Below are 12,500 nucleotides of genomic sequence, written 5' to 3'. Positions count from 1 at the left end.
ATTCACTGACTGTGAGCTGTGAAGAGGGAAGAGGCTTAGTGAGCGAGCGTACGATAATACGATTCAATATCAGTGAAATGGTAAATGCATGCTGTCTTTGTATTTTCTGTGTCATGCCAGATTAATCAAATATTTGAATGTCTCGTCAATCTGTCTCGTTCTTTCATGGTTCGTTCTCCAAACAGGGACCCCCACCATCATTGCTAAGTCAAGTCTATTATGTTGCTGATATGTTAAACATCCAATAATCAACTACACCCCCCCCCCCATCCCGCTGCATTTGGTTAAAGTTGTAATGTTGATTGATGACCGACTTCCACGATCGTTTGAGAATGAGAACGACGGAGCAGCTGAGTCTCACTGACTCAGCTGAGAACCGTGCATTCCATGATTCTATTCCCCGTTACCGGAAACTCGACTGAACGAACAAACAAACAAACGATTCTGAACGATTCTGCTTGGCGAACTGACCGACGCAGACTGAATCAAGGAAAAGATTCATTGAATCCATTACTAGTAAGTTGTATAAACACGAGTATATACAACCCATGAAGTAGAAACACGTGAGGTATAGACATGAGCATAGATATTACATGATTTATAGACAGCAGATAGTGTACAGACATAATAATAGATAATACATGAGGTCTGAAAAGAACATGAGGTATAGACACGCATAAGATAATGGCAATACATGATAATAGACACGTGGTATAGGCAATACATGAGGTACAGACAATACATGTGGCATAGGAAACATATGAGCTATAGATAACATATGAGGCATAGACAGTACATGTGTATAGGAAAACACACGAGGTATAGACAAAGGTATAGACAACCCACAAGGTATCGACAACACATGAGCTATAGGCAACACATGAGCTATAGATAACAAATGAGGTACAGGCAATAGAAGGAATCAGCTGTGTCTAGCAGAGCCACATCCCCCGCCATTGGTGCCTTGCATCAGTAACGTTTCCACGCCAATGTGTCAGGCTACATCAGGGGAAATAATTGTAAAAGCCGTTTAAATGTTAATTTTGGCCAGTAAATTAAAGCATACTGCCTGTTTGTGGGACAGAGGACACTTAAATTCATTACTGTTTAGTCATCTCTCCTTCTGGCAACTTTTCCTTTTCTTTCTCTCTCTCTGTCTCTCTCGCTCCCTCTGTGGATTTCTCTAGTATCTCGTTTCAACACAGAGTTCCTGCCTCTGTCTGTCATTTTACTCCAAGTCATTTTCCCCTCTCTCTCTCTTCTTCTCCCTCCCAGTTCATCTGCAACTTGGAGATAATTAGCCCCATTTAACATCCCCCTGCTTCTGTCTACCCTCGGTATTACGGTCTCTCTCTCTCGCTCTCGCGCTCTCTCTCTCTCTCTCTCCTCTCCTCTCTCTCTCTCTCCTCTCTCTCTCTCTCTCTCTCTCTCTCTCTCTCTCTCTCTCTCTCATCTCTCTCTCTCTCTCTCTCTCTCTCTCTCTCTCTCTCTCTCTCTCTCTAGCTACTATGATGAAGGAGATGTAGAGATCTATGGATCAGTCTGTTTGTTATCATTCAATGCTGTGTGTGTGTGTGTGTTTGTGTGTGGTTTTGAGAGGCAGAAATACAATGGAAAGGACAATCGGCTGACTTGCTGACTTAATTCAGATGACTCTCTTTCTGTCTTTTCAATGTATCTGAGTTCAGTGATTTGCATTAAGGCAATAATGAAGTTACCGGTGATCTATTGAGTTCAGCTGAACTCTATATGCGTTGCTTTAACAGTTAAAATATGCAGACTTAACAAGACACACAATAAGAGAAGATCAAACTACAATGCAATCAAAATTCAAGAAGAAAATCCATTGAATAAGATGTTCCAATATAGGGTAGAATCAGGGAATAGGGGAACATTTCAACTTACATTGCAGCAACTCAATCTTTTCCACACGTATTTTATAGGTGTTTTATTCAATAAAGTCAAAATCTCATCAATATTACAATAACTCTGTGTAAGGTATTTAACAGACTGATAAGAGGAAGCCCAAGAGGTGAACGTAAAAGGTACACCATCACACACGAACACACTCACATTCTCACACACTCCCCTCGCTCCCAGATGAGGGAAAATAGCGTTCAAAGGAGGATAAAGCAGGGAAAACAAGAATATGTAATACATTAAATATAATAAATTGTACATCCAGCAGTTTGTATGGCTGCAGAATAAACCAAATTCGAGTTCAGTGTAGCAGGCCAATCTCCCGGTCTGCCATCAGCCTGCACAATGTCTCCGTGTCTAACACACAACCGGGTCAGCAAATCAACCTGGGTTAGACACCGAGGCGGGCAAGTCAGTCAGTCAGAAATGTAATCAGTCAAGCAGTCGCAAAGGACTCAGTAAACCCTAACAGCCAATCAGCTTTGAGACCGCCAACAGAGCCTGGCCTGCCCACCCACACACAGTGTATTGATCACTGAGCCAAAACCCTAGCCACTGACCCGCCTGCCCAGTCGGTCAGCCAGTCAGTCAGCCATTTGGTCAACCAGCCGCTCAGTCAATCCATCAGCCGTCAGCCATTCCGTCTGTGTCCAGTCAGTCAGCTTCTCCTTTAATCAACCAGCCAGCTCAGCCAGCCAGCCAGTCAGTCAGTCGGCTATTTAGTCAGCCAGCCACTCAGTCAGTCAGTCACGCACTGAGTCGGTCAGCCTGCATCCAGTCAGACAACTTATCATTCCGTCCACCAGCCAGTTGGGGGATCTGTCAGACGGACGGAGCAGCCGACCTGGGCCGACGTAATTGTTTTGTGTTTGTTGTTTTCTCCCGCCTGTCTGCGTTGGCGCGCTCCCCTCGTTGTCAGCCCCCGCACCTTTACCCTTCACACCCCCTCTCCCAGCCTCCCCCCCCCCCCCCCCCCCCCCACACACACACACTCTCTCCCTCCGACTCGTCCTGTCGCTCCCGCTGTCCCCAGCCCTCTCTGTCTGCCTCCCACCCTAACCTCTCCTTCTGACTCCCCCCTCTTGGACCAAAGCCATTACTAGTGGAGGAGGAGGAGGAGGAGGAGGAGGAGGGGGGGAGGAGGGGAAGGAGGGGGAGGATTGGGAGGAGGAGGAGGGTAGCGTGAGGCGCTTGGCTGAAGGCTGTGTGATGAGAACGCTTTGCTTGTCTCTATCGTTTAATGTCTGCTGGGAGGGCAGCCGCCAGAGAGAGAGAGAGAGAGAGAGAGAGAGAGAGAGAGAGAGAGAGAGAGAGAGAGAGAGAGAGAGAGAGAGAGAGAGAGAGAGAGAGAGAGAGAGAGAGAGGAGAGAGAGAGAGAGAGAGAGAGAGAGAGAGAGAGAGAGAGAGAGTGTGTGTGTGGGGGGGGTGTCACTGAGGGATTGAGTGAGAGAAGAAGGGATGAATATGGAGCGAATTAGGGAAGGAGAGAGAGATTGCGCCGTGGCAAGGACACGAGAAAGAGAGTCGCAAATTCACCGGGGAGGTTGGGAAATGCTTAAAGAGCAGTCTGCTGGGAAATGACTTACTTCTTTGGCTGCAAACACTCACTCACACACACGCATACACCAACGTACACACACACACACACACACACACACACACACACACACACACACACACACACACACACACACACACACACACACACACACACAACCAGGGAGTCTTGCAGGTGTTAAGGTGAAATTAATTATAACCCCCATTATCAACAACACTGCCTCGTGTTCCACGGGGGATAATGCGCTATAATTACAACCATCTTCTGAGTGTGTGAGTGTGTGTGTGTGCGTGCGTGCGTGCGTGCGTGCGTGCGTGCGTGTATCTGCGTGTGTATGTGTGTGCTATCAATTTGTTTCAATTCCAAGTCCTGGGTGGGCAAGACAAGGAACTGGATGGAGCAAGCATTGTGTGGCCATGTTTGTCCAATCCTTCTTGATTGGACAGCCAAAGTGGAAAGATTGTGCGATTGGATGACTGGCCATCAAGCGGTGACTGTGTCATGTAATCATGGAGGTCATTGGGAAATTGACAAGCAATTCATTTAGCCTCCCATGGAGGGATACTTTGTGAAACACACAGCCTCCCTAGACACCAATACACACACACACACACACACACACACACACACACACACACACACACACACACACACATAACCCTGTATGCCACTGTTCTATCATCGTTGTCTTGGCCAGTAAGCATGTTGTCCGCTCTGCAACCTGACCAGACATGTCACATCCCCGCACACACGTTCACGTAGTCCAGACAGCCACTGATTCCATGTATTATCGTGACATCATGGCGGTTGATTGAATGATTTTGCCATGTGTCTGTCACGGCAGGGTCGCACAGCCCACCCGTTCTAGGGTTATTTATCTCCCTCACTGCGGGCTGGGCCCTGCAGAGACGGGACGTATGGGACTGTGAGAGGAGGGTGTGGAGACCTGTCAATCTGTGTGCCAAGCGCTGGTAGTCCATCACAGATTCAGAAGAAAAATCCCCTTTTCCTTTCCCTAAGTGGTACCTGTCCAGTTGTTGACCGCAGACAACCTCATGAATAGATAGTCTGCAGACGTTTTTTTGTGCGAGACGTTTCAATTTTAATGCAATAGGGTCCCTATGCCTTTGATGTCTTTTGGGGTTTTCTGTTTAGTGCCAAGGGTGAAAATGAAAAAGGCTTGATTTAAGGTGTAATGACCGGCAATCTGAAGTTTGTCGTTGACATCAATGAAGGATTGATGTTTATGAACAGAGTTAAATATCTCCCTCTGCTACCTGATTCTCTAACCAGAAATGTTGTTCATGCTGCCTGCTTCTACACAGCCATGTCACAGCCATGTGACACCATTGAAAAACATATTGTTTATTTGGATGAAGATACTACTACATTACATGGTTGTTGGTCATATTACTAAAGGTACAGAGTGGCCATACTAATAGAAAGACAATTGTAGAGAGATTAAATCATGCATCCATAATGGCGGGAGCCTAAATGCACAGTTCCATTTAAACATTGTTCCCTTCAAACCATGATGATGTTACCCAAATATAATCTAATTTTTCATTAGACTGAAGACCAACTCATCTAGGAAACCGAACATGTAGATACTGTCCAAAACAAATATAAAAAGAAAGACACAAAGCGGCAACTCCCTTTAAATCATTTGAATGTATTATCTTTGTAGCTCATACTGGACCTCAGCAATGTTGTGGGCATTTTAATTATCTATTCCCTGTTTCAATAATACCTTAGGCTAATGATTCCTGGCAGCAGAGATAGTCAACAACAACAAACACCATACTTTGCTATCTATATCACACAATAATTGTGTAGATGGGAGTGAATATTTTACTATAATTAAGACATTAATATTGGGAAATGCAAAGACATTCAAAGTGACACAATATTTAGACTCAAAACATGGATTTATGTTATGGGGGATAATTACTAACAAGGGCTGCTAATGAGCTAACACAAACATTTTGTAATGACGTTAGTGTTTTGTAAGCTATACTAATTTGCAATATGTTTCACTGACATCATTAAACAGTTAAACTGATCTGGCCTCATATAATTCAGGGTAATATTATGGTTAATTCTCATAATGTGTTGTCTCAGACCTTTAATATACATACATAAAATGTATTTCACTTGTACTTCAAAACATGTTTTTACATATTTTTCTGTATGGCTGTATTTGTGATTATCTCTCTTTTGGAAACCTTTGAAATGATATGTGTGTTTACTTCAGATTTCAAACACGTTAACTAACTAGCCAGTGCTTCATCTCAACATCATCCTCGAAGGATTAGAGTAGTCTGGTGTTTTTGCAAGGGTGTGTGTTTTATGCTATGATAAAACACTATTTGCTTGGCTCTTTTAATTCATATGGCAGGTTAACCTTATTTCCCTGTGACAAAATGTTTTCAAACCAACCATTTCCCTGGGCTACAGTCTACTGGAACAATTTAGGGCTGTGTCTCGTAGAACTGTTTTTCCTCAGGTGCAATTCATTAACTGAAATCGCAATATTTTGTTTGTTAACATACAGGGTCACAAAAACACACACACACACACATATATATATTTATATATTTATATATTTATAATGAAAACACAGAAAAAAAACACACACTGGCACACGTGGACACAAATACGTACACACACACACACACACACACACACACACACACACACACACACACACACACACACACACACACACACACACACACACACACACACACACACACACACACACACGTCATACGGGCAAACAAATACAAACTTACACAAACACACAAAATCCCAAAAAGGCTCTACAAAAGCTGAATCCAACACTAACCACTAACAATGCCGAGAGCCAGTCATGTGATTTATTGAGGTAATAAACACTGATTAACTGGCCTTTAAGCCAGTGTGCAGCAAGTATTGACAATTCATCCGTAACAGTTGATAGATTGGGGTAATAAAGGGTGACTGAAAGACTTTGGAGCAAATCAGATGTTGAGGAAACAGAGGGAGGGCGGGCTTTGTGGTAAACTACCAGCATAGAGTTTTACTGCATTATTGGATCCACTGAGTACATAGGGTCTTCCATTGTTCATACAAAACCATCATTTTGTACAGCTGTTGTTAACGGCACCATTTTAATCACCAATTATTAGGCTGGGGTGTGCTGGAGAGGATTCTTTGCTCCATTTGAAGCAACATGGTTATCCGGACATCACAATACTAAACATATATATTATATATATCCAGCAGTCACAGACAGTAGTGAGAGAATCCCACCGAAACTCAAGGCCAGGGTCCCAGCTCCCAGGAATCGATTTACAGCAAATCAAAAAAAGACAGTTTTTACTGCAGTGGGGGGAAAAAAATTGTATTTTACACATTGATCTTCTCAATATCCTTTGTTTGCTGTGTTTTTATATATATCTGCCATCTTGGCCTTCAAAAAAAACAATTTTTTTTTTTTATTTATACTCAGAGGAAAATTGCATATTTGTGCAGTGTGAGTGTTGGTTTACGTTAGGTCAGTTGATGTTTGGCTATGGTGAGGTTTAGTTTCAAGGATGTTGAGGTTAGGTTAGCCAATGTATTACCGAGGTCTGCTGATTGGCCTGTTAATTACAGGGTCGATTCTAAGTCCCAGAGTTGTCTTGATGTTTGCCCCATCTTTAAGAAAGGATAAATCATCAGAATATGAAATGAGGTTGCGTTCGGCCTTGATGAATCCTCCGGAAACCGAGCAAAACTCTTAACTAGAAACACGGTATATCACAGAATGCAAAAACATATGCAGTTCATTTGTTGATTTGGTATCGTTTGAGCATTGATTCAAATGACCATGGTTCAACTTAACATTAAGCCCATTTTGCACTTATTTGTAATTTAATAATTTATTATAAAACTTGAATGATATTGAAAAATTGAAAATGCAGCAAAGAATGTAAGAAACATTTGGTATGCAAGTGAGCCAGCAAGGCTGGCTCACTTGTCGGTTTTCTGGGCGGAACGCAACAAGTGGTTGGCTTTGTGGTGCATTTGAAAGATGTGTGCGGTGCTTGGGTTGAAAAATTGTGTGAAGGCTAAATTTAGCCTTCGTTTTCAGATAATATTAATGGTTTACCCCTGACAATCCAGCGCAAGTGGTGTAATTCTCCATCTCTTTGTCCAATTATAGACCTGCCCCTCTCCTTAACCTCTCCTTAACCCCCCCCAACCCCCCACCCCCCCCCCCCCCATCCCCACCATGCACATGCACACACTTTCCCTGCAGCTCCGCCCCGCCCATCTCATCATTAATGGAGCTGTCCCTGTTCATTTACTAAAGTTTTAACGTGCTCCGCCATGCATGGGGTGCATTACATAAGGGGGGTTGTGCGGGGATTGTGGGGGTGAACTGGTCAACCGTTCAGATAGAAAAATGGCCATTGTGAGCCCAGATAATAATAATAGCGTCCCGCAAAGATGACCACCGCATCGTGCTGTCCCTGGCCATTACTGTACATCTCCATCTTGTTCCCGCTACTATTGTACTCCCCCTTCTCTCTTTCTCTTGCTCTCTCGCTCTCTCTCGCTCTCCCGTTGAGAGGGCTACACTCCTTGATCAAACAGACTGTCGCTCACAGTCAAATCAGGTTGATGTCCAGCATGCCACCCAGAAATGGAGTGCCCGTTCCCTTGGCCCTTCCTTTCCCTGCCCTCAGCTTAGCTGTCTACCGTCCCCCCTCTCTCTCTCTCTTTCTCTCATTCTCTCTATCTCTTTCTCCTTCTTCCCCTCTCTTGCTCTCCCCTCTCGTCCTATTTTGAGTCCTTCCCTCCTCTTCCCAACCATCGCTTTTCTGTCCTCCATTAAGCGTAGGACACAAAGACTGTATCCGTCAGCCAAAGTACCGCGAGGTTAATGTTTCAAGTACCTTTCTAAACTCACCCTCCCATACGATAAATCTCTCTCTCTCTCTCTCCCTTTCACGCCTCCTCTCACACCCCTTCTCTCTCAATTTGTGCCTACCTATCTCTCCCTCTCACTTGCCCTCTCTCTTCCTGTGCCGACCCCTGGCATTTTTTGTAATCTAAAGAGTGACATCACACATTTGCGAGGGGCTTAATGGTGTTTCTCTCTTTCTCTCTCCCTCTCTCTCCCTCTCTTTCTCTCTCCTATTCCCTTGCATCGGGCCCCAACAATCCTTACCTATGTTTCCCCCTGTTCCCATATGTGAGGGTATTCGGGCGTCTGGGCGGGACAGGGTACAACAGAAGGCGTTGGGACGGGGACGGGGACGGGGAGGGGGGGATGGCTGATGGAGGGGGCTGTTTGTTACTCAGCCTTCCTGCCTTGGAGACTCTATTCCCTCCCGGCGGCGGCTTCGCATCTGGCGTGCCGACACGCGATGCGAGACTCCCGGGGTCCGCGGGGACGCGTCGGGGAGGAGCCACGCGTGCGGATGTAAGATCACTCTGGGAGCGGGTGGAGAAGGAGAATCACGCCGAAACAATTAGATGCAAGGAAAGGAGAAACAACAGCACATTTGTGGGCCACAAAGGCGTCCCTCTGGGCTTTTCCTATCCATTAACGCTGTCGACGAGTCAAACTGCGGTGGGCCGCCCTTTCTCATTTTGTAGCGCGTTGATGGTTGATGGGTTTGCGCGCCGAACAACTGAAAGTCACAAAGGCTTTGCGTGCTGTAAACAACCTAGCATCTTACAAAGGGACACGGAAAACAAACATTATTAGTAGGTTATATAACGGGTATAACAGTGTGCCAATACAGTCTGTCATTTTGATACAGCAGACAAATGACAAAAAGCTGTCGTTTAATTATAATTGTGTTATTAAGGGTTATCAAGGTGTGCATTAAGCATCAGGAAAATGGTGTGCCGTGAAATACTCTGCAATCACATTCAGCTGGATAAAGCTAAGGTGTTATGGATTTTGGGGAAGCATAAACCACACACAACAGCCCGGGGGATTAGGGGGGGACTCAGATCACACCCCTACAGGCCCTTAGTCCTGCCAAGACTGAGTTATGTTGTAATGTTGCTAGGTTGCTTGCTACGGTTATTTCACTTTTTCGGATCCCGCTGTCCATCCCTTCCAAACAATGTTGGTTTTCGACACCTCCCGATATCGCTTGCATGCATTGTTGGACTGGTCTGGGTAGCCCTGGACCGATCACTATAATGTTTCTACTTCACTATCATTTAATACGCTCACTCTGTTGGACACGTTTTTGCTCTTTATCCATTAACCATTAAGGGCAATGAATTATATAAGACAACTTAATTATCCCAGCAGGGAAATACTGATAAAGAACGATTACTGAAGGAAACAGGCTTTCCTAAATCTGCATTTTTGACAAATTCATTCATGAGCAAGGAGGAGTTAGGCCTCTTGCTCATGGATGCAGACAGGTTGACTGATGCCAATGGGGATTGAACCATCAACCTTCTGTTTACGCCTCTTCTTTGTACTTACTCTCTCTCTCTCGCTTCCGCTCTCTCTCTCCCTCCCCCCATCTTTCTCTCTCAATTTCTCTCCCTCTCTCTCTCTCTCTCTCTCTCTCTCTCTCTCTCTCTCTCTCTCTCTCTCTCTCTCTCTCCCTCCCTCTCTCTCTCTCTCCCTCTCTCTCTCTCTCTCCCTCTCCCCCTCCCCCTCCCCCTCCTTCTCCCTCCCCCTCTCCCTCTCCCCCTCTTCCCTTTGCCCAGGTCCCGTGGCGGTGATAAGTGGCGAGGAAGACTCGGCCAGCCCCCTGCACCACGTCAACCACGGCATCATCAGCCCCTGCACGCTGGACGCCAGCGCCGACGCCGTGGTCATCGGCATGACCCGCATCCCCGTCATAGAGAACCCCCAGTACTTCAGGCACGGGCACAGCTGCAACAAGCCCGCCACCTGTATGTACCCCCGCTGAGACACACACACACACACACACACACACACACACACACACACACACACACACACACACACACACACACACACACACACACACACACACACACGCATGCATGCACACAAATGCACGCCCACAGACATACACGTGCACGCGCATGTTCACACACACATGCACGGCCGCACGTGCAGACATAACACTCAAACAGAAACACACTGAAGTAGACTCCATAGCATTTTATAGCCATAAAACCTCTGAAATAGATTGCGTAAATTATCCAATCCCAGACATTCAACCTCACATCTAATGCCATCCTTGAAAATTGCTAAATTCCGAACTATATGTTTATGTTTTTTTTTTTTAAGAAATCAATTAATGCGCTCACATCCGATTCCCCCCGGGTTCCCCACGGGCTCTCTGGTTTCCTACCACACCCAGTGACACCAGTGTCAGAGTAATGCTTCGCTAGGAGACATGGCTTTACCCCCCTGCAGCAGCACTATGGGGCTGGGACTCCACTGCTCAGAGGGCAAATATGCTCAAGGAGAACAATAAATGCTTTATTATATTCTACAAACACCGCATCACAAACACCAATTACTCTCTACCCCCTTGCTATTTTTCCCACTTTGCACTTATATTTTCAATAATCTAGAGGCTGCTGCTGTCATTAAAAATGCATAAAAATTGGTACATGCACACCGTGTGTGTGTGTGTGTGTGTGTGTGTGTGTGTGTGTGTGTGTGTGTGTGTGTGTGTGTGTGTGTGTGTGTGTGTGTGTGTGTGTGTGTGTGTGTGTGCCCTTGCCAATTTTCTGACAGCCATGAATTATAAAGGTAATATTAACGCATGCAGGAAGACAGCAAATGACAAAGGCATCACCTGGTCCAATGACGGAGTTGAGCTTGATGCTAAAACATCGATTACCACAAGCTCAATCTTCCCATTGACTCCCAATGAGCAGACGCCATCAATTGCTGAGAAGCTTACACTGTTTCGCAGAGCAACAGTAATTTAGCTCTGCATGCTAAATTCTGACAGGCTGAATTAGTTGCTGTTTTGTATTGATTTAGTATTTCTCTTCCCTAATTCAAATATTGAAGAGATTACATTTATGCACACATTCATACATTCTCTCCAATTAATCATTCATTATGTTCTGGACGCTTTACGTTTATCAGCATCAAACAGAGTTCACACTCTAATTACTAGCCTCTTGTCGTCCATTTTGTTCTCAAAAAACAATGGCCCATTTGTTCAACAGCTGTGACATGACGGCAGCATTGAGAAAATAAACAAACATAGCAATGTGACCAGCCATTGTAGAGTGGCTTAATCGCTGGCAAAGACAGATCTTTCCATCATGACCAATACAACAATGAACTACAATTTCTACAAGCACTAACAGTCTGCAGCCTGTTTTATATGGCAATCATAGATTTAGATTATTACTTATTATTACATCTCCTTATGATTCTTATTCTGAAAACAGTGATAAGGTTATAATATTGTACTATTATGATGTGCCTCTTATAATAAATGCTAAATAATTATAACTTATTATAGGGTATTTATATTATTATTCACTCCATTCCTATGTTGAAATATATATTGTTGTTCATTTGGGTTGTTGTATTGTTTAGTTTTGGCTATCATGATGCAGCTTTGTGAGTGACTAAATGCTATAGGATGGGTATACAATACATAAGTGTAGTCTCTCTGATGGGATAGCTGATCTAATTGCAAAATGTTCAGAAGTCTTGCCCACCCCAAAAATGTACTGAATAATTGATGGAATATAGACTGGCAAGAAGCACAATACGTTTCAACCACAGTAGAACTCAACATCAAGGCTTCAAATGTTGTTCTCGAGACAGACGAGACTCAGCAGTAGGAGACGAGACAAATCATATATTTGGTTGTTTTGTTTGATGCAGGCATTGAGGGAAACATGAAATTATACTGGGCTTGTCGTCTAAGACCGCGTTGGACCCCTTCCTTTACCCGTCTACTCAACTTTTATAATAGCCTTTGAGCAAATTGTTTGACTTTCGACGGCCTGGCGGGTTTTTAACATGCTGAAAAGGGCCACGGCTTAATTTTGTGAAAAAGATTTTTTT

At 44.5% G+C, this 12,500-nt stretch overlaps 1 protein-coding gene across 1 annotated transcript in view; it reads left to right on the top strand.

The window, feature by feature from the left end:
* The first annotated feature begins 8,877 nt into the window (after positions 1–8,877).
* Positions 8,878–12,500, top strand: part of LOC132464961 (NT-3 growth factor receptor-like) — a 30,457-nt gene continuing 26,834 nt past the window's right edge. The window contains exons 1-2 of the mRNA XM_060061595.1: positions 8,878–8,893; positions 10,193–10,381. Of these exons, the coding sequence (XP_059917578.1) occupies positions 8,878–8,893; positions 10,193–10,381 (205 nt within the window). The remainder of the gene's footprint in view (positions 8,894–10,192; positions 10,382–12,500) is intronic.

This window comes from Gadus macrocephalus, chromosome 9 (assembly GCF_031168955.1).
Source record: "Gadus macrocephalus chromosome 9, ASM3116895v1".
In the NCBI taxonomy this organism is placed as follows: Eukaryota; Metazoa; Chordata; class Actinopteri; order Gadiformes; family Gadidae; genus Gadus; species Gadus macrocephalus.
This window is presented reverse-complemented; position numbering and strand designations above follow the sequence as displayed.